Source organism: Cervus canadensis, chromosome 1 (assembly GCF_019320065.1).
Source record: "Cervus canadensis isolate Bull #8, Minnesota chromosome 1, ASM1932006v1, whole genome shotgun sequence".
Lineage (NCBI taxonomy): Eukaryota > Metazoa > Chordata > Mammalia > Artiodactyla > Cervidae > Cervus > Cervus canadensis.
This window is the reverse complement of record NC_057386.1, coordinates 1-27,071: the sequence shown is the minus strand read 5'-3', so window position 1 is coordinate 27,071 and position 27,071 is coordinate 1. Positions and strand designations below refer to the sequence as shown.

Below are 27,071 nucleotides of genomic sequence, written 5' to 3'. Positions count from 1 at the left end.
TCTGAAGAAGGGGTGAATTAAGAAAGATGTGAACAGATTTTTCTGGACTAAGTTCCCTGGTGTGATTCTGAACCCAGTCTTAGGCCAAAGAGACAAATGAAGCAGCTGCCTTTGCAGAGGATGTTTCTGCCCCCAGAGCCCAGACTCTGCGAGGACAGGAGGTTTTTGTTATCACTTCCTGCCTGGCATGGAACACTGTGCCATCATTGCCGCTAGTGTCATAAGATGCACAGTAATAATCAGCCTCGTCCGCAGCCTGGAGCGAAGTGATGGTCAGGGTGCCTGTGTTGCCAGACTTGGTGCCAGAGGATCGGTCGGGGACCCCCGAGGGTCGTTTGTTACTATCATAGATCAGGGTTTTAGGGGCTGATCCTGGGAGGTGTTGCTACCAGCTCACACCCAAGAGCCCAATGTTGCTGCTGCTTCCAGTGCAGGAGATGGTGACCCTCTGGCCCAGGGACCCGGACACAGAGGGCGGCTGGTCAGCACAGCCTGGGCCCAGGATCCTGGAAGGGGGAGAGACAGAGATGATGACTTGGGGGTCCAGACACGAGAGCAGGGAGCAGGGCCCGTGTGTCTTCCCAGAACCCTTCCCCTGTCCCCCCATCCAGTCACCTGTGCAGAGAGCAACCAGGGCGAGGAGCAGAGGGGACCAGGCCATGGTGGACATGGTCAGGGCGTCCTGCCTTCTGTGGCCCCACAGCTGAGCAGAGCGTCCCCACACCGCTCCTTCCCCTCTTCATGTTCTGAGAAGGGGAGGGGCCTTTCATGCAAATGACCCCCACCCCCAGCTCTCTGACCCCTCCCTGGGCCCTGGTTCATGTCCTTCTGCTGGAGAGTGGCAAGGGTGTAGGCAGGGGCGGGGCTGCGGGGGGCCCAGGGCTCGGAGGTCCCAGCTGGCAGCCCAAGTACTCAGGGCTCTGAGCTGTGACCTCCAACCCCCTGGCCTCCTCCAGCACAGGGTCATGAGCCAGGGCTGATCCCACCTCTCACCCCCACAGACTCACAGGAATGGCCGCCAGGCGCCCCCTGGTGGCCAGGCCCGGACACACATCCCATGACCTAGAGATGAGAACCTCAGAACAGCTCCTGCCCCTGCTCCGCGCACGGTCCACTCCTTAAGGCCGCGTCAGGCGCCCCTTCTGTGTGCTCCATGACCTCATGGCCGTCTGGGGCTCACCTCAAGTCTCCCCTCAGACCCTCAGGGCAGTCTGTCCACAGCACCCTTGGCTGCTCAGAGGTCAGGATACAGGGAGTGTCTGTGACACAAAGTCCTTTAACTCATGATCAAGTCAGGTCGTCCGTGACCACCCCATGGATGTAGCTACCTGGCTGTGCAGGCCGTCAGATTCTTTCCTCTTTTATTAGTAATGAATCAGTGTGTCTTACACACACACAGACGCACAGACACACACACACACAATATTCAAGGCCCTTTTCCAGGGGTCTGTAGGCACGTTGTTCATAAATATACTCCCTAACCCAACTATACTATTTTGCTGGCCTCCTCTTTCCCATATGAGTTGTATAAAATATATCCTAGCTTTCCCTCTGTATCTGCTTGGAGTCAGAAGCTGTCTTCATGAGTCAGGCTTACTCTGCCCGCAGCTCCCAGGACACACAGGAGAAAGAGATCTTGGTGGCACTGCCTGTGACCAGGTGCCCATGTCATGATCACTCTCCTGGTCTTCCCCTCCCATCCTAGGACAGGAGCTCACAATCGTCAAGGAAATTGAGTGGCTGCATCTGGAGCCAGAGGAACAATGGTGGGTCTGAGGGCCGGGGACCAGCAGACATCAGGGTGTGGGTTTTCCATGGGACCTGTTGGTGCACAGACGCATCACATCCCCAGCTCTGCTGCCCTTTCAGGACAAGTGGACCTGAGGACTAAGCCTGCCGCTGGCCCGGCTGAGGCAGCACAGACTGCGCTCAGGACCCTGGCGGGGGCCGGGGGGCACGTCACTGCCGCGGAGCCTGACACGAGGGGACGACGGGAACCCTGCGCGGAGTGGGAACTGGCGTCCCTCCTGGTGACGTCTGGAGGCCCCGCCTGTCACCCCTGCTCTGACCCGCCACCTTCTCAAGAGATAACACGCAGGAGGCAGCGCGGTCAGTGATGAAGTGCTCCTGCAATCTGGCTGCTCACTGCTGACATTTCTACTCAGCGTGTCTTGAAGACAACATTTCACCACTGGTTTGAATTTTCTTATATGTTTCTCGGTAAATGTTTATTGTTTTCCTACTGATATGGTCAAAGTGCATATTATCTTTTATTCGGCTGGGACCAGAATATCTCACACTTTGAACTACTGATAAAATTATATAATTTTAAAGTTACATATTATTTGTAATAATTGTGATCCTGAATGTTTTTGTAGTCATTCTAATGAATTGTCAGTAGAATCTCTAGTCCTAAAGGTATTGATTCTTCATTTCAACCTATTTTCATGTTTAGTGTTGTTTCTAACATTGATTTGATCGAGTCATGAGGAAGCAAAGGTCCGTTAGAAGATTCTCCCCCTGACATGCACGCCACTCCACGAAACACACAGGAACAACCTGGCAGCATCCCGTTTGTTGCAGGGCGTCTTCTCGCTCTTCCTGGGATGGCCAAGGCAGCTGTGGAGAAAATCTCTGTTTCTGTGTGGTTGGGGGGACATGATGGGTGGTCTTTAGATTTTCTATTCAGTGTTCATAGGTCTAAGTTCCATTTCTAAGCTTTGGAAATGCTGCCAGGAGCCCAGAAATCACACTGGCGCCCTCTTCTGTTTAGAAACGCTGAGTCCGAATTCTCATCAACAGGTTGCAGGTCACACAGGCGTTCCTGGGGGTGAGGTGACCCCAGGTGCCCACTGCAGGTGAAGCTCAGGGAACCCCCAACAGCACCCACGTGGCCTCTGCACCCACACCCCACTGCCCTCACCCACCTGGTCTGGGCCACGTCCAGGACTTACGCTGTTCTCCCAGCCTCACAGGGATTTCTCAGAAGAAAACACTTTTCCTTGAGTTCAAGGGCTAAGTCCTGAACTTCCCCTTCCTCAGACACATCAGGGCACCGGGGCCTAGAGGAGGAGGGTTCCAGGGCTGTTTCATCCTCTATGTCTTTTCTCACAGTTTCCATTCTTTTTGCCCCAACTTCCTACCTCATGCTTCGTGGCAAGTGAAGACTGTTTGCTGGGAGAATTTTGATCAAGTTGGGAATAATTGTTGTATTTTTAAATACTTTTAGTAGCAAATAATAGCTTCACTATGTTGTGCTCTTTTCAATGTTTGTTGTCTTAGTGGCATTCAGGGCTTGGAGCTAAAAGGAGGAGTATTTATTATATTGGTGGGAGAATGAAATTTTATTTCTTGTTCACTCAATTCCTTGAACACCAGAAATCACAGTGTTCTATCATCAAAGATTACTTTTAATTATAGTCTGATTGATACATATATGAAGGCCAAAATCCCAATGATATAACACAAAAATGTATTTTCACCATTTTCAATGACATCCCATTTTGAACTGGCAATAGCAAAGAACTAGAAAGTCATTGATTGATTTGGAAAATAATTTAAATAGATTTATCATTCTGCAATATCAAAGTATTGGTCAAAATATATTTTAAGCATGTATCATGATAAAAAAGAATTTATAGAAAAACATTGTGTTAGAGAGTAGTAACATCCTGATTTTTCTAAACCTTTTGGACATATAATTACTACACTTCCACATAAAAAAATAAAACGAATAATTTAAAGCTACTTGACAGGTGTTTCTTAAGTTTGCTTTATTTTCTGGCTTACATCCCAGATATTGAGAAAGTGTGGACAATAATAACTGGGCAATAAATAATTTTTCTCCTCAGAAAATTTTTTTAGATATCTCTTCCAATATATTGTAATTTTTAGTGCAAAGAGTTCCACTTTTACTCAGATGTATCCTTAAGTGTTTTATATATATCATATTACAGATGCTGTTACTTTTATTTTTAAAAATCTAGGTCCAATGCTCATCTACAGAATATAATGAAATTCTGCATGTTTGCTTTTATATCGCAAAACCCCAAGTGAAACACACAGAAGCACGTCTTAGTGACCACTTGACCCTGAGCTGGACCTGGCATGAATCCACCTCTTCCATGCCCTTCCACCGTCTCCACTGGGAGGTTTTTACCTCTGATTAAGAAAAGTTTTGACAATGCCAACGAATGTTCAAATAATTGCACAACTGCACTCATTTCACATGCCAGCAAAGCAATGCTCAAAAGTCTCCAAGATAGGCTTCAACAGTACAAAAGCTGAGAACTTCCAGATGTTCAAGCTGGATATAGAAAAGGCAGAGGAAGCAGAAATCAAATGGCAAACATCTGCTGGATCATAGAAAAAGCAAGAGAGTTCCAGAAAAACTTCTCCTTCTGCTTCGCTGACTTCCCTAAATCCTTTGACTGTGTGGATCACAACAAACTGTGGAAAATTCTGAAAGATATGTGAATACCAGACAACCTTACCTGCCTGCTGAGAAACCTATATGCAGGTCGGGAAGCAAAATTTAGAATGGGACATGGACAAAATGGGACATGGTACCAAACTGGGAAATGACTATGTCAAGGCTGTATATTGTCCCCTTGCTTATTTAACTTATGTGCAGAGTCCATCATGCAAAATGCCGGGCTGGATGTAGCACAAGCTGGAATCAGGATTGCAGGAGAAATATCAATAACCTGAGATGTGCAGATGACACCAGCCTTACGGCAGAAAGCGAAGAGCAACTAAAGACCCTCTTAATGAAAATGAAAGAGGAGAATGAAAAAGCTGGCTTAAAACTTAACATTAAAGAAACGAAGAACATGCCATTCAGTCCCATCACCTCAAGGCAAATAGATGGGGAAACAATGGAAACAGTGACTTTATTTTCTTGGGCTCCAAAATCACTGCAGATGGTGACTCCAGTCATGAAATTAGGAGAGGCTTGCTCCTTGGAAGAAAAGCTATGACCAACCTAGGCAGCATATTAAAAAGCACAGACATTAGTGTACCAACAAAGGTCCATGTAGTAAAAGCTATGGTTCTTCCACTAGTCATGTACAGATGTGAGAGAGTTGGACCATCAAGAAGGCTGAGTGCCAAAGAATTGATGCTTTTGAACTGTGGTGTTGGAGAAGATTCTTGAGAGTCCTCTGGACTGCAAAGAGATCAAACCAGTCAGTCCTAAAGAATCTCAATCCTGTATATTCATTGTAAGAACTGATGCTGAACCTGAAGCTCCAGTCCTTTGCCACCTGATGCAAAGAGATGACTCACTAGAAAAGACCCTGATGGTGGGAATGATTGAAGGCAGAAGGAAAAGGGGAGGAGAGAGAATGAGATGGTTGGATGGCATCACCGACTAAATCCACATGAGTTTGAGCAAGATCCATCCAGGGATGGTGAAGGACAGGGAGTCCTTGGCGGGGTCCCCAAACTGTGCTGGGCTGCCCCAGGCCTTCATTTTCCCCCAGCCCATGCCAGAGGAGGGGCTGCCATGCAAATGGGGGTCCACCCACGGCTAGCCCAGCCCCGCCCTGAGCCCTGATGTTGGAGCTCAGCTCACAGCCCAGACTGAGCGGGAGGGAGGGGTCTTCCCCCCAGGGAGACCCTGAAAAGCACCTGCTGAGATTACACAGGTCCCTACTCAGGGGTCTCTGCAGTCAGAGCGGACACACTGCTGAGTCCCCCCCGGGAGCACAGGCCCCGCCCCCAGCCCAGGTCCCGGGGTGAGGGGTGCTCCCTGAGCAGCTGGGCAGGGACCCCAGGGCAGTCCCACAGCGCCCCCTGCTGGCCACAGTGCACAGCTTCGGTGTGGATCAAAGTTTTGGGATCCCTGGTGGTCCTCAGCTCACCTGGTCCCTGTCTCCTTTCACACATCTGTGGATGTATCTGCTTCCCACATACGTATTCTTTTATCCTGAGCCTGATCCTAAAATGTCGTCATTTCCAAAAGCAAGTCTTGGAAAGCTCAGTATATGTAACCACTGAAGGTTACAGTACCCTCCCTGCCGCCCCCCACCCCCCAGAGTGCATTCTAAAAGAGCTAACTGACCCAGGTGTACATCAATGCAGATGTCAGTGACAAGAGGGCAGGAAGGCGGTTTGAAGGACAGTTAGGGGTGTTTGTGGCAAAGCTTTCGATAGAATTCTCCAGCAATAAGCACAATGACATATTTTAAACATGGAAAATCTGCAAACACTTCAAAAGTCAAGCCATGCTTTCAGAATTCTGATGATTTTAGACTGATTTGTGAATATCTATTAGTTTGGCTGGTATAATGTTTACATTTCTTTAGTCATGAGTGAGAGTAATCTTCCCATAGTGGAGCTTTCTCTTGACTGTGTCATATATATTTTCAGAACCTTGTCTTAGAGATCATCCAATTTGTTGCTTTTATGAGCAAAATTTTCTGCATGAGCATTCTCTTGCTGAATGTTCTAGTTGAGTAGAATAATGGCCTTGTCTTGGATTGTAAATGGAGAAACCATCATTTCCTCAGCATATCATGTATGTATATTCACTTCAGTTGTGCAAATTCTGCACAATCATCTAGACCCGTCTCTTAGTAAATGACCTGTGAGCATGATCAGTTACTGTCTCAGGCTCCTCCCTCAGATATCAGAGTAAAATCCTAAAAGTACAGGTTCATGTTTTGTGTGGTGAAATTTTTAGGACTTAAGCCCTGGAGGCAGCATCTCAAGTAACCCCTAAAAAATTGCCCTGAGGAGGCAGGGGGTGGGGGTGGTGGAAATTCGAGTTATATAGAAGATTTATAACGAACGGCAGGTAGTCTGAACTAGAAAGGTTGTTTGTTTTTTTCATTAATGAAAACCATACATGTCAAGTCAAGGAATTTGGCCCTTTTCTATGTATGGGAAGATGCAAGAGTCTTTTGCTTTGATATACACGTCAGCTATCCGGAGTCAGCATCCTGTGATTTTTACATTCTGAGATTCCTCAGGGCTCACCCTAGGGAGTGGCTGCAGCATGATGGCTGCTAGATGGCAGACTTTCTTTCCTGAGTTCCCCCAAGGCTCACCAGCCACCTTCCATGGTGGGTGCAATTGCTGAAGACTGTGACATCTTTTGTTACTGATATGAAAGGAAGTGTTCCATTTCTCAATGGCTGTGTGTGTGAGTGTGTGTGTCAGAGAGAAACTGTGCCACAGGTGTCCTCAGGACACCTTCCTTCAAAGTCTACCTTGAGTCCTTGTGCCCATCCCAGTCTTCCCCTGCCTCACCCTGTCATCTTGTGACTCCTTCACATCTGAGGCTGAATCTGCAGGCAAACCAACCCTGGGCACTTCTCTGTAAGGTCTCCAGGCTCTGGGCCTGGAGCTGAGGAATCCACAGGAAGCCATGTCCGTGGAGCCGGATTTCCTTCAGACAGAAGGAGGATTGGGGCAGACACCTCTGTCGGCAACTCCGTGGAGTGGAAGCTGGGTCATGTTGAGTGGAGAGAGCTGTCCCCTGTCTTCCCTGCAGGATCTGGAAGGATGGAGCCCAGCCCCACATCTGAGGGTCTGCAGGCCCACGAAGCCCAGGGTAGGAATCCATGTCCGTGGAGCAGGATTTCCTTCAGACGAAAGGAGGATTGGGGCAGACAACTCTCTTGGCAACTCCATGGAGCAGAGACAGGTTGTGTTGAGTGGACACGGCTGTCCCCTGCCTTCCTGGCAGGATCTGGAAGGATGGAGCCCAACCCCACATCTGAGGGTCTGCAGGCCCACGAAGCCCAGGGCAGGCGGGCCACAGCCCCATCTTCCTGCACCCACAGCAGAGCCGAGGCCACGGGCCCTGCTCTGTTGGGGTCCTTGCCGCAGCAGGATCCAGGGGTACCCTCAGAATGAACGGCGTTGGCGAATGAGAGAGAGAGAGATAGAGATAGAAAGAGACCAGACCGGAGTGTGCAGCAGAGTCTGGCAGTTACTTTATTTTTCCCCGTAGCCTTTATACCCTAAGTTGGTACATTTCTAAGGGGCAGATAAGCACACAGACTTACTTTAACATTACATCAGCTTGTCCTTCACGAAACCAGGTGTTCTCTGTATATTTTTGTTTATGAGAGTCTTTTCCATAGATTTTTTGTACATTATCTTTTGGCCTTGAGCTTAGCAGAAAACAGAAAAGTGCAGTCTCATGGTACAGCAGGTTGTAACATAGTAGAAATACAATCCTATTAAACACAAACGTCAGTCTTTTTGCAGAAGTTCTCAGCTAAATTTATCTAAAAAGTTTAGCACACAAAGACCCTGCGGCTCCGGTGAATCAGCCTCTGTTTTAGCAGTCTTACTCAAAATTAACAATTATCTTATTGTTTTTACACTAGGGCTAAACTCTTATTTTTCTAAATCCTTAACTATATTATCGACAGTTTCTACTGCACAACCTCAGCGCAATAACAGCAATCAAACATTGGTCCAATAACCACTTTTAGAATAATAATTTTTGTGTTCTCTAATAGGGCTTCCTCAGCCCCTGAAGGGCTCTGTGCATATTAGGGCCTTTTCATGGTTAATCTCTATGTATAATATCTTTTGGCCTTCAGGCCTGTTGACATTTTATGGCTTGCACCTGGTGTAACATTAAGCAACTTCAGTAGCCGACCCTGTCTTTTTTGTGGTTAACCTATTTTCTTTCTATTAGGCATCATCTCCATGGGAACTAGATAGGATTGCATTTTTACAGAACAGAAATGCAAAGGATTGCAAAAATAGCAGATATAGCACAAAACAGGCTCTTAGTCTAAAAGTTAACTACCTGCAGGAAGTCACCAGCTAATCTCTATCTAAACTATTTTCTATTAGGCACATTTGTGGCCGATTCCATCAGCCAAAGATCCGCACTGCTTGATCTGGAGCCTATTAAGCAAAAGTCCTCTGGTACAATGGAAAACATGTAATTTCGTGTGCATGGAAGTTGAAGATAAGGAGGATTTAAGGCTTAAAGGAAAAGGGAGGATTGGAAGGAATAATCCCACATACTGTAAACTGTGCATCTCAGTGAACTTTTGGCCCACAGCCCAGCCTGCCTGCTGTGAAGACCCTGCACGTGTGTGTGAAAGGGCAGTGACAGGAGCAGGACACCGGCGTGGCGACATGTGACGCTCGCAGATCCCATGTGCCCTCTGAGGCTGCGATTTCAGGGTGGGCGGCCCCCTCCCCAGGGGTGTGACGTCACCTGTGAGCCTGAGAGCTGTCCCAGGAGAGGTAGCAGCAGCTTGGGCCTCAGCTGAGCCCAGTGATGGCCAAGGAGCCTGAACTCCAGCCTTGAGACCAAGGAACCAAGCAGGGACTCCTGAGCGTCCACTACTAGCATTAGACAGGAGGAGAGCCTTTGGGACCAGGACGTAAACTGGACACTCAGATGTGTCCCGACTCAGACACCGCTGGACTCCACTTCTCTGGTTCTGACCTGACTTGCCGGAACTCTGTCCCCAGGGCATCTGCCCCTGGGATCTAGGGATTTCTGCTCAGTTCGAAAAATCAGATAGTATGTGGTTTCCAAGGAAAAGCCCTGGGCGGGGAGTGGGGTGGGGGAGCTGCCGAATGAAGGAGATCTGAACAGATTTCCTGGAGCAAGTTCCCAGTGTGGGGCTCAGATCCCACTTTTAGACCAAACAAACCAAACATTTTGCTACTTTGGCAGAGGATGGTTCAGCCCCGGGAAGCCCATGACTTGGGGGAGAGCAGGTTTTTGTCTCACTTCCCCCCTGGCCTGGAGCACTGTGCCATTACTGCTACCACTGTCAAAAGATGCACAGTAATAATCCCCCTCGTCCTCAGCCTGGAGCGAACTGATGGTCAGGGTGGCTGTGTTCCCAGACCTGGAGCCGGAGAATCGGTCGGGGACCCCGGAGGCTCGACTGGTTGCACCATAGATGAGGGTTCTGGGGGCCGATCCTGGGAGCTGTTGGTACCAGCTTACATAATTACCATAACCAACATTGCTGCTGCTTCCAGAGCAGGTGATGCTGACCCTCTGGCCCGGGGACCCGGACACGGAGGACGGCTGAGTCAGTACAGTCTGGGCCCAGGATCCTGGAAGGGAGAGAGAGAGAGATGGTGACTCGGGGGTCCATCACGAGAGCAGGGAGCAGGGCCCGTGAGTCTTCCCAAGACCCTTCCCCTGTCCCCCCATCCAGTCACCTGTGCAGAGAGCGACCAGGGTGAGGAGAAGAGGGCACCAGGCCATGGTGGACATGGTCCGGGCGTCCTGCCTTCTGTGGCCCCACAGCTGAGCAGAGCGTCCCCACACCGCTCCTTCCCCTCTTCATACTCTGAGAGGGGGAGGGGCCTTTCATGCAAATGACCGTCCTCCCCCCAACTCCCACAATGCTCTGATGACCTCTGGGGCCTGGGTCAGCTTCCTGTGCCTGAGGGAGGCCAGTTGTGGTCAGATGTGGGGTTGTGTGGGGCTTGGGGCTGGGAGGTCACAGCGGGAACCCTGAGCAGAAAAAACCAGGAAGGACCAGGGGACTGGTCTCTGCTCTCACAGGTCCAGACACTCAGGACAGGCCTCCGATCGCCCCCTGGTGTCCTGGCACAAACACACATCCTGACCTGGTGATCAGAGCTCTTAAGAGGCAACTTTCCACAAAGTGGTTTTGAAATTATACCCTTCAGGCTGTGTCTGGTTGGGAAACAACAGCCAACTGTACCTTACCCTGTAGTGCATGTGAGTGTTACACAGTGGATGTGTGACTTTGAGATTTTAAATGAACCAAAATGTGTTCATGGATTAGTAAAAGTCTAAGGTCATCACTTAAAATAGATGCCTAAATTTAACTGAAGAAGATGCTGTTGTTAAATCACTAAGTTGTGTCCAACTCTGGCTCTGTTTTAATTTTGCATTGCCATGGTACTGTTTCTAAAACATAATTTTCCTTTTAGCCTGTGTTCTTTAAACAAGACAATTTTAAAGACTTTCTGACACGTATGGCATCTCCACTGAGGGATTTTTACGTCGTAGCGGGACGTTCTATAACAGGGCAGACTGAGTTATCAGAGCCATGGGTCGGTCTCAGATCTGAGATGAGGGACAGGACACGACACGGCAGGTCATTGTTCTCAGGACACTCAGACGTGACCATAGGGAGCAAACCTGATTTAGACATGGTCCAGTAGGAGCAGCAGTGGTCGCCCCGGGGGCAGAGCCCCAGGAGAGCGTCTGCTTTCCCAGCCAAGGGCCCCAACAGCGTCTCTGCTCACTGTGCATAAAATCAATCCCACAGCAGCTGAGCACAGACACTCCTCAGCCAGGAATCATTTCCCAGGTCTCAGGACCAGGGTTTCTCTCCCCACCTGATTCCTCACTCGATGGCACACAGGACAGAGTGTGAGGTTTCAGGGGATAAATCAGCCACACGAGGGATTCAAAATCCCCTGGGACACAAGGGGAAGCTGGGGAGGAGCCCGGAGGGGAAAGCTGGGGTCACACCTGAGAGCCAGAGCCCTGAGGCTTCTCGGGAAGGAAGGGTTAGACAGGTTCAAGGAGGGGCCGAGGAAGTGAGTGTAAAGTTCAGGAAGATTTGGAAACATGTCCATGATCTTCTGATAGAGTGAACTGGGTCATCACCATGGAGGTCAACACTGTAGGTCTGTAGAAAGAGAGAGGCCCAGGATCGGGAGGAAAGTCATGAATGAGGGGAGCAGGAGGGCAGGCTCTTAGCAAAGAGATGAGGAGGAGCAGGAGCCGGCTGAGCAGAGCTGGAGGGGTGCACGGGGTGGGCTCCAGGGGCTCCTCCCCTCGTCTGTTTCTGAGAAGAGGGTGGGGACTGATGACCACCTCACCCCTTCACCCTCCAATTCTGGGTGCTCGGCTCCATGTGCAGCCTCACTCCCAGGAGGAGGGATGGGGGCCGCGGCTCAGAGTTTGTCCTCTGAGAGGAAGCACCTGCTGTCACGTCCAACTCGGGCCACTGAGCCCGGTGCAGGGCCAGGTCAAGAGACCACGTGGGTGTGTTGAGGTTTTGCCAGTTGTGAGCTGATAAACAGCGCCGCCTGGTGACGAACTCTGGAACATTCATGGTGTTGAAAGTGTGAGCAAGGTGCTGCTCAGTTGCTTGGTTCTCAATCCTGTCTGACTCTTGGGACCCCATAGACTGTCTCCCACCGGGCTCCTCTGTCCATGGGATTCTCCAGGCAAGAACACTGAAGTGGGTTACCGTTCCTTGCTCCAGAGGATCTCCCCAACCCAGGGATAGAACCCACATCTCTTATGTCTTTTGCATTGGTAGGCGGGTTCTTTACCCCTTGGGACACCTGGAAGGTGGGGCTGCCTTTTTTCCTGTCACCAAATACCTTAGCAATGAACAAATAAATGAGTTAAATAATAAATATTACATGTCTTTGATAGTATACAGAGAACTTTTTTATTTTCACCCATTGGATTTTCAGGTAATTCTGACTATCTTCTTCCCATGATTCTGTTTTTTCCCTTCCATTTATATCCTTTTCCTTTGGGCCCAAGAGTGTTTGTATCTGCTCATCAAACAGATTTGATGATATGTGTCTAAAAATATCTGTCACCTGATTTCATCATTTAAGGTTCACAGCATTGATGTCCATGCCGTCTCACTTCCCTTCAATATTTAGTTTCCTGGTTCTTGATAGAAGTGACAATTTTTACTGGATCCTGAACTGTGTGGAAATTACTTGAAGAAACTCTGAGTTCCATTTCCTTTGCCTTTAACAGGAGATCCTTCTGTGGCGGAAGGACAGGGATGTGTGTTCACTGCCCAGTGACCCAGCAAGGGCGGCACTGACCCCCCTGCTCTGTGCTGCTGACTCCGACCTGGGAACCGGGGGCAACTGCTGTCAGCAGCTCCTTCATCCAGGGGTGTGTGACCACCCCTTGTGAGATGCTGCCCTGGGGAGGGGAGTTGAGCTGAGGGGGCAGCTGTGCTGAGTCAGGGGACACTCAGTCCCCTGGGTTCCGTGCTCTCAGGGACTCCAGGAAGGGAGGGGCAAACGCCTTGTCTTGGGAGCCCCATGGCTGTGGGGGAAGCAAAATTTTGTCTCTTTCCACTCTGGCCTGAAGCACTGAGGAAACTTTCAAGCCGTCAGCCCATGAGAAACAGTAACAATCAGTGTCTTCCTCAGCCTGAACTGAGGTGATCAGAGAGGCCGATTTGCCAGACTTGGAGCCAGAGAATCAATCTGCGGACCTGAGGGTCGTTGGCTGTTTTCATAGATCAGAGGTGTGGGGGACGATCCTGGGAGCTGTTGGTTCCAGCTGACATAATTACCCCCAGTGTTGCTCCTGCTTCCAGTACAAGAGATGGGGACCCCCTGTCCCAAAGTCCCGGACACGGAGGGCGGCTGAGTCAGCACAGTGTGGGCCCAGGATCCTGGAAGAGGGAGAGACAGAGATGGTGACTGTGGGCTTCAGGAAGGAGAGGAGGGAGAAGGGACATGCGTCTTCTCAGGGCCCGTCCCCTGCCCCCCCATCCAGTCACCTGTGCAGAGAGCGACCAGGGTGAGGAGCAGAGGGGACCAGGCCATGGTGGACATGGTCAGGGTGTCCTGCCGTCTGCGGCCCCACAGCTGAGCATAGTGTCCCCACACAGCTCCTTCCCCTCTTCATACTCTGAGAGGGGAGGGTCCTTTCATGCAAATGAACCCCCTTCCCCAAACAATTTTCTGATGCCTCCCTGAGCCCTGGGTCAGGCCCCTGTGCCTGAGGGTGGCCAGTGGGTTCACTGGGGCGGGGCTGTGGGGGCCCCGGGGTGGGAGGTCACACTGGGAGCCAGGAGCAGAGGCCACCAGGCAGCGCCAGGGTCCCAGCGCCCATCCCCCAACCACCCTCAGGATCGGCCCCCGCGCGCCCCCTGGTGTCCAGGCCCAGACACACAGCCTGCGACCTGGTGACCAGAGCCCTCGGGGCAGACCCTGGCCCTGCTCTGTGCTCTGTCCCATTCTTGCCTTCTGGCCGGGCTTCCGTTCTGTGTCCCCTGTGGCCTCAGGGCCGTCTGTGGGCTCCCCTCTGACCCTCAGGGTGAGTCTGTACACGGCGCCCTCACAGCTCAGGGTCAGGACTGAGGAGACGTCGGGCACACGTATTCCTTTAAATCAGGGTCAGGTCAGGACAGTGATGACCCCGTGGATGCAGCCTCCTGACTGTGCAGGACGCGGGTGCTTTCTCCGTCGTTAGAAATGAAGCAGTGCCTTACACACGCACACAGGCACACGCAGATTGCTTTGAGGGGCTTTCCCAGTGAACTATAAGCATTTTGTTTTTATACTCCGTGACCCCATTGTAGTAGTTCCTGGTCTCCTCTTTCCTATGTAAGTTAAATAAAACATTTGCCACCTGTTCACTCCCTATTGGCTTGGGAATCAGAAGCTGCCATTCTGATGAGGCTAACTCTGCTCCCAGCTCCCAGGATGCAGAAGAGAAGCTGATTGTGGGGGCACCACCTGTGTCCAGGTGCCCGGATCATGATCACCCCCATCCTCATCTTTCATCCAAGGACAGGAGCCCACAGTCGTCAAGGAACCTGAGTGACCATATCTGGAGCCAAAAGACCGATCCCGGATCCTGAGGGTTGGGGACCAGCAGGCATCATGGTTTGGGGTGTCTGGCTGGGACCTGTTGGTTCCCAGACACCTCACACCGCCAGCTCTGCTGCTCTTTCCAAGACTGGAGGACCTGAGCACTGAACTGGACAATGGGCCCGGCTGACGCAGCGCAGACTGTGCTCAGGACTCTGTGCTCAGCGGGGAGGGGACAGGTGGCACGTCACTGCTGCAGAGCCTGACTCTGAGCAGGCAGAGTGACCCTTCTGTGGTGTCAGGAACCAGCATCCTTCCTTCTGACATCTAGGGCTCTGCCCCGTACCCTCTGCTCATACCCCCTCCTGCTTCTCAAGGGAAAGCAGGTATAAGGAAGCAGCACTATAAATCATGAAGGGCTTGCACTATCTGGCTACTCAGTGCCTTCCTGGAAGAAAATATTTCACTCCTGTTCAAATTTTCTTTTGTATTTCTACTGAAAGTTTATCGTTGCCATACAAACATGGTCAAAGTTTATGCTTTTAATTTTACAGCTAGAAACAGATTAACAAACACTTTTTTTTAAATTGTTTTTATTAGTTGGAGGCTAACTACTTTACAATATTGTAATTGTTTTTGCCATACATTGACATGAATCAGCCATGGACTTACATGCATTCCCCATCCTGATCCCCCCTCCATCCTCCCTCCCCACCCCATCCCCCTGGGTCTTCCCAGTGCACCAGCCCTGAGCACTTGTCTCATGCATCCAACCTGGGCTGGTGATCTGTTTCACACTTGATAATATATATGTTTCGATGCTGTTCTCCCAAAACATCCCACCCTCGCCTTCTCCCACAGAGTCCAAAATTCTGTTCTGTACATCTGTAACACACACTGTGAACTACTGTTCAGTTCAGTTCAGTCCCTCAGTCGTGTCCGACTCTTTGTGACCCCTTGAACCACAGCACTCCAGGCCTCCCTGTCCATCAACCATCTCCCGGAGTTTACCCAAACTCATGTCCATCCAGTTGGTGATGCCATCCAGCCATCTCATCCTCTGTCGTCCCCTTCTCCTCCTGCCCTCAATCCTTCCAAGCACCACGGTCTCTTTCAGTGAGTCAGCTCTTCACATCAGGTAGCCAACAGACTGGAGTTTCAGCTTCAGCATCAGTCCTTCCAATGAACACCCAGGACTGATCTCCTTTAGGATGGACGGGTTGGATCTCCTTGCAGTCCAAGGAACTCTCAGGAGTCTTCTCCAATACCACAGTTAAGAACAATCAATTCGTCTGTGCTCAGCTTTCTTCACAGTCCAACTCTCACATCCATACATGACCACTGGAACAACCATAGCCTTGACTAGATGGACCTTTGTTAGCAAAGTAATGTCTTTGTTTTTTAATATGCTATCTAGGTTGGTCATAAATTTCCTTCCAAGGAGTAAGCGTCTTTTAATTTCATGGCTGCAAGCACCATCACTAATGAGTTTCATTTATATAATTTTAAAATTCTATAGTACTTTTAATAATTGTGAACTTGAAGATTTTTGTATTCATTCTCATTGATTTTCAGCATAATTAATTCTCATATTAATTCTTCATTTCAAATTATTTTCACATATTTTTTAACTTCTATTATTGACTTGCCAAACTTACATGGAAGTGAAGGTCTGGGAAAAACATTCCCCCACCCGATGCGTGCATGACTCCACGTAACTCCACTAGACCAGGCTGTCAGCACCCTGTATGTTTCAGGGCATCTTCACTTTCTGGGACCAGGAAAAGCAGCTGTGGAGAAAATCTATGAGTGTGTGTGTGATTGGTGGGGGGTTTGGTGGGGGTCCTTGTTTTCTCTATTCAGAGTTTACGGGTGTGGTTCCATTTTAAGCCTTGGAATGCCACCTTGAATTTCAGGATCCCTGAAATCACACTGACACCCTCTTCTGTTAGAGCACCCGAGTGATAATTCTCACCAACAGGTTGCGGGTCACAAAGGCACTCTTGGTGGAGAGGTGACCCCAGGTGCCCACTGCAGGGGAATCTCAGAACTCCCTCGCTCCTGGAGTTCAGGAACCTCTTGCTGCACCTCCCCTTCTCAGACATATCAGCTTATCTGGGACTAGAGGAGGATGGTTCCAGGGCTCTTTTTTCCTCTATGTCTTTTCTCATAGTTTCTATTTCTTTGGTAGAACTTCCTCCCTTGTGCTTCATGGCAGGTGATGACCGTGTTTGCAGGGAGAATTGTGATCCATTTGGGAATGATTGTTATCTTTTGATTATTGGAGTATAGCTGCTTTACAACGATACTGTGGTGTTGGAGAAGACTCTTGAGAGCCCCTTGGACAGCAAGGAGAACAAAGCAGTCAATCTTTAAGGAAATCAACCTTAAATACTCCTGAAAGGACAATGCTAAAGCTGAGGCTGCAATACTTTGGCCACCTATGCGAACAGCCGACTCACTGGAAAAGACCTTGATGCTGGGAAAGACTGAGGGCAGGAGAAGAAAGGGATGACAGAGGATGAGATGGTTGGATGGCATCACTGCCTCAATGGACTTGAACTTGGGCAAACACCAGGAGATGGTGAGGGACAGAAAGCCCGGCGTGTACAGTGCATGGGGTCACACAGAGTCAGACACGACTTTGTGGCTGAACAGCAGCAAGCTGCGTTCCACTGTTGTGCTCTGTTCAGTGACTGTAGCTTAGTGACTCTCAGTGTTTGGAACTAAAGCCTGGGGTACCTGCTCACTGTGTCTGTGGTTTCTCTTGCATGCTTGTCATTTTCAGCACACAGACTTCTGATCTTCCTCAGATTTGTCTGCAGTTTTATATTGATTGCATCATACACGTTAGTGTTTTTATTTTTACAAACTAGAGATTCATTACTGAACTACAAAATACAATTCACTTTGGCATGTTGACTTTTATATCACAAAATCCCAAGTGAAACACTCACAGAAGCCTGTCTTATTGACCCTTTGACCCTGATTTGGGCCTGGCCCGAAACCACCTCTTCTGGGCTCAACCATGGTCTCCACTGAAAGGTTTTTATCTTAACAAGCTATATTTGTCCAAGAAAACTGCATTGAATAACAGTATTTTAGCAATCTAAAAGCTGAATTGAAGCAAAAGATAGAATATTATCAAATCTGCCGGTTGGAGGAAAATAAGTTCCTTGTCTAACATCTGACAATTGAAGTCACCCACTGAACTAGACTTCCTCCGAGCCACGAGCAGGCGTGAGTGGAGGTTTTCCTCTCACGTTCTCCCTGGTCTGAAGCGCCGTGTAAGCATTAGTGCCGCCATGCCCCACAGCACAGACAGAGTCGGCCTCGGCCTCGGGCTGAAGCCCAGAGACGAGCAGGAGCCCTGCGTTGGCTGAGGCGTGTTTGGATCCAGAGAATCTGCTGGGGACTCCAGAACCTCGGTTCTTATGGGAGTCTGACTTGACCCTCAGGAGGTACCATGGAGGGCTTCCTGGCTTCTGCTGGAACCAAGATAAGGAGAAATCACCAATATTGTAGCCACTGCTCAGGGTGCAGGAGAATCTGGCTGATGCTCCCGGAGACGCAGAGACGGAGGCGGGCCGAGTCAGCACAGGCTGGAAGAGGGAGCCTCCTACTCTCCCCCAGCCTCTGCGGGAGGAGGGGCTGCCAAGCAAATAGGGCTCCACCCAGGGCCCGCGCAGCCCCTCCTGGAGCCCTGGTGGTGGAGCTCAGCTCACAGCCCAGACTAGGGAGCCCCTGGGAGGAAGCCCATGCTGAGACCACATAGGTCCCTGCTCAGGGGTCTCTGCAGCCAGAGAGGACGCACCGCTGCGTTCCCTCAGGAGCACAGGCCCCTAGGCCAGCTCCTAGAGTGAGGGGTGTTCACTGAGCAGCTGAGCAGGGACCCCAGGGCACTCCCAGCGCTCCCCCTACTGGTAACATGTGAGAGAAAGCTTGCAGAAAAGGGGGATGACATTGATACTTCTCTGAACAAGTATAGCACTGGCTCTAGTAGAGAAAAGATTTAAAAACAGGCTGAAATGCTTAGGAAAAAAAAAAAACATTTTATCATGAAATTATTCCACCAAAAGACACGATGTATTCTTATTTACCATATGTAACATACTTCAGCAATTACTTGCTTCCCACTGATTTTTTTGTCTACATATTTTTTTAACATTGAAAAACATGAAAAATTTGTGGTTCTTTGAGGAAGTAGTTAAAGTGTTATACATACAACTCATACATAAAACACATAAAAGGGAAATTTACAGGACTTCCTTTGTGGTCCAGTGTTTAAGGTTCTAGTTGCCAATGGTGGAGACATGGGTTCAGTACCTGGTCCGGGAAGAGTCCACATTTCACGGAATGACTAAGCAGCAGCCTGGGCCTCAGCTCAGCCCTGTGATGGCCAAGGAGCCCCAGCGCTAGCCTTGAGACCAGGACACGGAGCTGGGATCCCCAAGGGTCCACTACTACCATCAATGCAGAGAGCTGTTGGGACCAGGACATGTACTGGACAATGATGCCTCCTGAATCAGACCCAGCTCCACTCTGTTTCTCTGATTCTGACCTGAACCATCATGGACTCTGACCCCAGGGCCTCGGGCATTCAGGACTTTGTGCTCAATTTTAGATAATCAAACACTATGTGGTTGCCATAGAAATGCCTTGGTGTCGGGGCAGAATTAAGATGATCTGAACAGATTTCCAGGACCCAGTTCCAGGTGTGGGGCTCAGACCCCAGTTTTAAATCAAAGAAACAACAGAACAGTCTGCATTGGCAGAAGATGCTTCAGCCCCGAGAGGCCCATGTCTGGAGCAGAGCAGGTTTTTCTCTCACTTCCCCCCTGCCTGGACCACTGTGCCATCATTGCTGCTAGTGTCATAAGCTGCCCAGTAATAATCCACCTCGTCTTCAGCCTGCAGCGAACTGATGGTCAGGGTGGCTGTGTTCCCAGACCTGGAACCGGAGAATCGGTCGGGGACCCCTGAGACTCGACTGGTTGCACCATTGATGAGGGTTCTGGGGCCCGATCCTGGGATCAGTTGGTACCAGCTACCATAACCACGCCCGATGTTGTTGCTGCTCCCAGTGCAGGAGATGGTGACCCTCTGACCCGGGGACCCGGACATGGAGGGCGGCTGAGTCAGCACAGCCTGCGCACAGGATCCTGGAAGGGGGAGAGACACAGATGGTGACTCTGGGGTCCAGACACGACAGCAGGGAACAGGGCCCGTGAGTTTTCCCGGGGCCCTTCCCCTGTCCCCGCATCCAATCACCTGTGCAGAGAGCGACCAGGGTGAGGACCAGAGGGGACCAGGCCATGGTGGACATGGTCAGGGCGTCCTGCCTTCTGTGGCCCCACAGCACCGCTCCTTCCCCTCTTCATACTCTGAGAGGGGGAGGGGCCTTTCATGCAAATCACCTGGCCCCCCCCAAACCCCCGGCTCCCTGACCCAGCCCTGGGCCCTAGGTCAGGTCCCTGTGTCTGAGGGAAGCCAGGGTGTGGGTAGGGGCAGGCTGTGGGCTGCCCAAGGGTGGGAGGTCACAGCTGGGCGCCCTGAGCAGAGGCCCCCGGGCAGTCAGGGCTGGGCCCAGCTCTCACCCCTGACTGTTAGGAGCAGCCCCTGCGCGCCCCCGGAGTCCAGGCGCAGACACACATCCTTTGACCTGGTGACCAGGGTCCCTCAGGGACAGCGCCTGCCCCTGCTCTGTGCTCTGTCCCCGCCTTCGGTTCAGGTCAGGCGCCCCTTCCGGGCCCCTTGTGACCGCAGGGCCAACTGTGGGCTCTCCGCAGACCCTTCATGACGAGAGTCTCCACTTCTCTCTTGGCTGCTCCGGGGATGGGGTGAGGGGGCGTCTGGGACATAAATTCCTCTCAGATCGGGATCAGATCAGGGCCACTCTGTTCCCAGGGAGGGCCGTCCCTGTCTGTGCAGGACAGGGGTCCCTTCTCTTTGGGGCCCCTCCCTGGTGGCCAGAGCCCTCCTTCCTCTGTGTGTGCCCTCAGCCCTGAGGAAGAGGGCAGGAGGAGGGGAGGCCTGGGGTGTGACCCTGAATTCCTAAACACTTGGGTCTCTACTGTGAATGAGCCTTTCCACACACTGGGCCCCGTGTTCAAGTCCTGTCTTCTGAGGGGACCCATCCTGGGCGTCTCTCCCGCAGGCACAGGGCACAGGCTGCAGGGACCAGGGCTGGTGATGGGCCTGGCAGTGTTTAATGAGACTCTGAAGGGTTCTGAGCAACTTCTGTTCCCAGGGAGTCTGATACGTGATGGCTGTTAGGATCAACCCTCCCAAAGAGTGGGCTTGAGAAGATACAGTCAGGGACTGTTCTCCTGGGAAAGACCAGCTGGCTGGACTTTGCCCTGCACGGCGTGTGCGTGTTACACTGCAGATGTGTGACTTTGAGATTTGAAATTAATCAGAACATGTAAATGGTTACCGAAAATCTAAGGTCAGCACTTAAAATAGCTGCATGAAGTTTTTCAAGGAAATCATATGTTCTATTTTAATTTTGCATTGACAAGGGTAACATTCTTCTTCTTGTTTAGTCGCTAAGTCGTCTCCAATTCTCTGGGACCCGACACACTGTAGCCCGCCAGACACTTCCTAACATCAGCACTTCCACAGGACACTCTTTAGTACATACACACGTTTCATGTTCCAAATCTCATGTGCATTCGAGAAATTGATTCCGACTAGTGTCACAGGAGTTGATTTGTGTTTTCACTTCCCCAGTGCTGAGCTAACCGAATGCTGTACTCATTGAAAGAGCAAAGCATATAGGGATCCTATTTTAGAGCTTTGAATCTCATGGCATGACTTATTTCATTGAAATGATGTCTAGATTGGATTATACTTTACAACCCAGGGAATATTTTCTGTGAAATAAGACCCGGAAGGTCGTGCAAACGGAGACGACCCTCAGTGATAGGTGCTGAGTTATGAATGTACTCGGAAAGGTGGACACTCTCAAGGTCCGTCTGTAGTTGCCCACCGATCTCTGGATCCGGCAAAGGGAGGGCAGTGGGGAGGGGCCATCACTGGGGTTTTGGTCTCACTTCTCTGCCCGTGTCACTGTGGGTTACACGAAGCTGCTCCCACTGCCATGGCCTGCCCCACAGACGTAGTCAGCCTCGTCTTCGTCCTGGATGTTCTGGAAGGTCAGGGACCCTCCAGGCCAGAGCCCAAGCCTGAGAAGCAGTCAGAGATCCCATCCCCCTTGGATCCAGCAACACCACTGGTGCCCACTCGCATCAGGAAACGGGGGCCCCTCCCTGGGACCTGCTGGTGCCAGTTCACATAGTAGCTGCTGTAGCCGCAGCTCAGGGTGCAGGTGAGCTTGGCCGAGGCTCCCAGGGAGGCAGATGCAGAGGGCGGCTGTGTCAGCACAGGCTGGAAGAGGGACCCTGAAATCCCAGACACCCTTCATGTCCTGAGGAAGGACAGGGAGGTACGCTTCCTGCATGTGGTGGGAGTGGTGAGGAAGGGGGCGTCAGGGTGCTGAGGGCTGTCCTGACCTCTGCAGTGAAGGAGGGGGTCAGGAGTGCAGGGGAGGCCGGCCGCCCCAGAGCTGTGCTGAGGCTGCGACTGCCGGTCTGTTAGCCCCCCACCCCCAGGAGAAAGAGCCCCTCAGACAAATGTGCCCCTGTCGTCTGACCTACCAAACACCTCCCTGGGTTCTGTGTGTCCCCCAGGGTTCAGTATCATATCTGGGAGGGTGGCCTGAGCTGGGTCTGCCCTGAGGATCCCCTGGGACACAGAGAGGATCCGCTGTTAGGCCCAGTGACCACTGAGCAGAGACCCAGAACAGGGTCTGGTTTCCCAGCTAAGATCCCCCAGGACCTCTCTGGGCTCACAGTGCATAAAATCAATCCCACAGGAGCTGAGGACAGAGGCACCTCAGCCAGGAATCACTCCCAGGTCCTCAGGACCCAGGGTTTCTGGGTGGGCTCACAGGACAGAGTGTGACCGTTTGCAACAATGAATCAGTTGCTGGAGGGACTCATGGGTGCCCTGGGAAATGAGGTAGAACCTAGGGAGGAGGGGAAGGGGGTGAGCTGGGGTCACACCTGAGAGTCTGAGACCTGAGGCTTCTGGAGAAGGGAGATGTCGGAGAGGTTCAAGGGGAGGAGGAGAAAGTGAGTGTCCCATTCAGGAAGACTGGAAACACGTCCATGACCTTTTGACAAAGTGAACTTGATCATGCTGGAGGAGGTCACGGGGTGGAGGGCTGTAGAAAGAAGGGAGCCCAGGACTGGGGAGGAAAGCCATGAATCAGAGTGGAGGGGAGGGAACGGAGGCTCTTAGGGAAGCGCTGAGGAGGAGCGGGAGGAGACTGAGGGGAGCTGAAGGGTGCTCTGGGCCGGGATTGGGAGCTCCTCCCCTCCTCTGCTCCTGGGGAAGAGGGTGGGGCCTGATTACCACCTGAGTGCAAAACCCTCCAGGACTCACTCATGGGCCCCCTTTACAGCGTCACTCCCAGGAGGAGGCCTGGGGGTTCAGGGCCCTGAGTCTGTCCCCGGAGAGGAAGCACCTGCTGTCACGTCCAACTCGGGCCACTGAGCCTGGGGACTCGCCCAGTCAGGGGCCCACCTGGTGTGTTCAGGCTTTGCCGGTTCTGAGCACCTGCACAGCGCCCCCTGGTGACGCGCTTGGGGAATGACCACGGTGGGGAAATAACGAGGAAGGAGGGGCGGCTGCCTGTTCTCAGGTCGTGAAATACTCCAGCCATGAACGAATTAATTAAACAACAATAAGTATTACATGTCTTTGAGTACAGTCCGTGCCCCAACCCTGCCGCAGGCCACCACCGACCCACGTCTTCGCTGGAGACTCCCGGACGCCCACAGGCAAGTCTGGGACGGTCTCCTGTGGGGTCACTGCTCCCTCCTCCTGGTCCCGGCGCACAAGCTTCTGTTGCGCCCTCCAGGAGTCTGTTAGCCAGCCCTGAGTAAGTACCTTAAGTACCGGCAGCTCCTCGGTGGGGTTACTGCGACCTCCTCCTAGAGGACTCACGCCACAGCCACACCCAGAGCCCTGTCCCTGCGGCAGACCTCTGCGACCCGGCCCTCCACAGGGGATGCTCAAACACAGTTCTGCCTCAGCCTCCGTGGGGTCCTTGGGTCCTGGTGCAGACAAGGTTTGTTTGAGCCTCTGAGCGTCTCTGGTGGGAACGGGGCTTGATTCTAAATGCAAATTCGCCCCTCCTACCATCTTGCTGGGGCTTCTCCTTTGCCCTTGGATGTGGGCTATCTCCTCACAGCTGCACCATGCCTCCCGTCTGACTGGGGCTTCTCTGACCTTGGATGTGGGGTATCTATTCAGGGCTGTTCCCGCGAAGCACAGGTGCTGCTCCTGACTTGGACATGGGGTATCTCCTCTCAGCCACTTGCAGCGCAGCCGCCACTCGCCATGACTATATATTTCTATACTAAATGCTTGATATAAAAGATTATGACTAGAAATGGTAATCCTTGTCAGTTTCCTCCTTCATTCCTGGTTGAGAAACCCTGATGACCTGTTACCAGATCTTCATTGGACATGGTTGACCTTCATTTGTTACACTCCATAGATTTAATGAGAGCGGGTTTATAAGGTCTATGTTCAAAATAGTGACATTGATCCAATATCAGGTCAAACATGGAATGAGGGAAGGAAAACTGGGAAAGTCACGAGGGATAAGAGGAGAAAATGAGCCAGTGAGGAGTCTGAGAGCTGCGTCCTAACGGGGACGGTCTTCCTCACCTGCAGAGAAGGGCTCCTAGGGTGCAGTGTCCAGAGAAGGGGAGGCACCCAGATTCCATGGGGTCAGGGTTCAGGCAGAGCACAAAGCCTGCAGCAGGAGAGGGATGTGCAGGGGTGGGAGAGGCCCCCTGGGGCTCCAGGGCACAGATGCGGGACTTCTGCTTCCTCGGCATCCTGCCCAGGACCTGTGAGGGACCCTGTGTGTCTGGGCACATGGGCATTCTGCTTGGATTTGGAGACCAGAGAGAAAAGGAGACAACGTCATGAATCCCATAAAATGGACCAGGACAAGGATATGAGCCTGCCTGGTACTGACAGCACAAGTGGCAGCAGAGACCTAACCCAGCACTGCTAATGTCACCGTCAGGCTCAGGGCAGGGATGGGTCCCACACGGGGGTAGAGGGCAAACTTCCATCAGACATCCCCATCACACAGGAATTCCTTGTGGCTGTGGTTAGTGGTGAGCTGTGTGACACTGACGACCAGCCTGCTCATCAGGATGGGGTCCAAAGTGATCCAGGAGGGCGTGGGGACCTACCAGGACCCAGAGAACAGGGCAGAACCCCTAAGTGTCCCTCACCTCTGTCCTGGTCACAAAGGCTGGGCTTTGCCTGAAACCCTTGTCATCATTGCCATGGTGATCCCCGTATCCCTGCTGCTCATTCTGCAGGAGACGGTGCCCCCGGATCAGGGCTCATCAGGGGCATCACAGGCAGAGGGACACGGGCACATCCTGGGGAGCCCCTGCTCCTGACAGTCCACAGACCACCCCAACCCTGACATAGGAAATGCTCCGATGAGGTGGAGAGGAGAGGGGAGGGAAGGCAGGACACAGCCAGCAGGTGTGGGTCAGGAGAATCACTCCCGGGGTTCCCCGCATCCTGTGATGTAACAGCAGTGCCCCTCACTCCTCAGGGTCTCTGCTCTGATGATTCAGGAGCAAAGTTCACACCCTGGGGTTCAATCCGCCTGCTGGGATCGTCCACAGACTCTGCTGAAGGCACATCTGGGAAAGCCTCCTGCTCCTGATCTCAGGGAAGGGAGCTCAGCTCCACGGCTCTCTTGTTCACACGGATGATCGGGGTGCACTTCAGTGGTATCAGAATCTGTTTACATTTTCTGAGACTTCAGCAAAACTGACTGAACAATTGGGAGTAGACTTATTATGAACCAGAACGTATCTCAGGAATTAATTGATTCTGGGGGATTTATTTAAAATTTGACAGTTCTCTAAGAACAAGCCCCTGACAGGCTGAGGTTCTCGTCCCGGTTTCCATCTGCCTGTGTCTCTGTGAGAAGCCCTGTTGTACCAGCCTGCACGGTCAGAGTCAGCCTCGTCCTCAGGCTCCAGCATAGAGACGAGCAGGAGCCCTGCATTGTCCGAGGCACCTTTGGATCCAGAAAACCCACGGGGGACCCCGGAGCCTGGTTCTTCCTGGAGTCTGAGTGGTAGGACAAGGAGGACTCAGGAGGCCTCGCTGGCTTCTGCTGGTCCCAGTATACAGCACAGCGGCAACAGTGATGTCCCTGCTCAGGTTGCGAGAAGCCACAGCGTCACCTGTGGACTGGGAGGGACAGGGGTCTCCCCACACACGTACCACGACACACCACTGATGGTGTCAACAGTCCAGGGCATCGGGGCTGCGGTGTGGACACCCACACCAACCAGCACTTGGGGCTTAGCTATCCTGTGTGAGAGAAACCAAGAATAACCAGGGGTAGAATTCATATACCTGCAACCTTATAGACGACAGCTAACAATACAGCCATTAAGTTGAGATTCTTCTAAATTATCAGTTGAAAATAATAGGAAAACACACTACTCAAGATCAGAAATTAAAATGATAGTGTTTGAACATGGTGGTTTGAACAAACTTGCTTTCCACTAAATGGTCTTACGTGGATTAGAAGGACTGGGAAGAGCAGCCTAGGGCGTTGCGGTGAAAACCTTGGCAGTAAGTTGTGAAGTACGGCCAAACATTCGTGTTCCCACCTGTGAAATGAAATACGATTTATGTCCATTTCAGAGCTGCTGCTACAGTGTCTCCTTTGACAGAGATATTTTAGCCCCGGGAGGCCCATGTCTGGAGGAGAGCAGGTTTTTGTCTCACTTCCCCCCTGGCCTGGAGCACTGTGCCACCATAACTACTACTGTCAGCAGATGAACAGTAATAATCGCCCTCGTCCTCAGCCTGCAGCGAACTGATGGTCAGGGTGGCTGTGTTCCCAGACCTGGAGCCGGAGAATCGGTCGGGGACCCCGGAGGCTCGACTGGTTGCACCATAGATGAGGGTTCTGGGGGCCGATCCTGGGAGCTGTTGGTACCAGCCCACATAATTACCATAACCAACATTGCTGCTGCTTCCAGAGCAGGTGATGCTGACCCTCTGGCCTGGGGACCCGGACACGGAGGATGGCTGAGTCAGCACAGCCTGCGCCCAGGATCCTGGAAGGGAGAGAGACAGAGATGGTGACTCGGGGGTCGATCATGAGAGCAGGGAGCAGGGCCCGTGAGTCTTCCCAAGACCCTCCCCCTGTCCCCCCATCCAGTCACCTGTGCAGAGAGCGACCAGGGTGAGGAGAAGAGGGCACCAGGCCATGGTGGACACGGTCAGGGCGTCCTGCCTTCTGTGGCCCCACAGCTGAGCAGAGCATCCCCACACCGCTCCTTCCCCTCTTCATACTCTCAGAGGGGGAGGGGCCTTCCATGCAAATGACCGTCCTCCCCCCAACTCCCACAATGCTCTGATGACCTCTGGGACCTGGGTCAGCTTCCTGTGCCTGAGGGAGGCCAGTTGTGGTCAGACGTGGGGTTGCGTGG

General features: G+C 51.8%; 1 long non-coding RNA gene and 2 gene segments (V, D, J or C); all 3 read right to left on the bottom strand.

Moving 5' to 3' along the window:
- Positions 1-385: 385 nt before the first annotated feature.
- On the bottom strand, positions 386-13,570 carry LOC122445521. The segment is given in 4 exon segments: positions 386-506; positions 7,744-7,853; positions 9,719-10,053; positions 13,473-13,570. Coding segments are annotated over 4 exon segments (621 nt in total).
- Positions 13,571-18,546: 4,976 nt separating this feature from the next.
- LOC122424202 lies at positions 18,547-23,582 on the bottom strand. The gene is made up of 2 exons (XR_006264365.1): positions 23,464-23,582; positions 18,547-19,670 (listed from the first exon to the last, which is right to left on the bottom strand). It is a non-coding gene; the product is annotated as an uncharacterized LOC122424202 (long non-coding RNA).
- Positions 23,583-26,313: 2,731 nt separating this feature from the next.
- LOC122444995 lies at positions 26,314-26,912 on the bottom strand. The segment is given in 2 exon segments: positions 26,314-26,696; positions 26,805-26,912. Coding segments are annotated over 2 exon segments (429 nt in total).
- Positions 26,913-27,071: the final 159 nt, after the last annotated feature.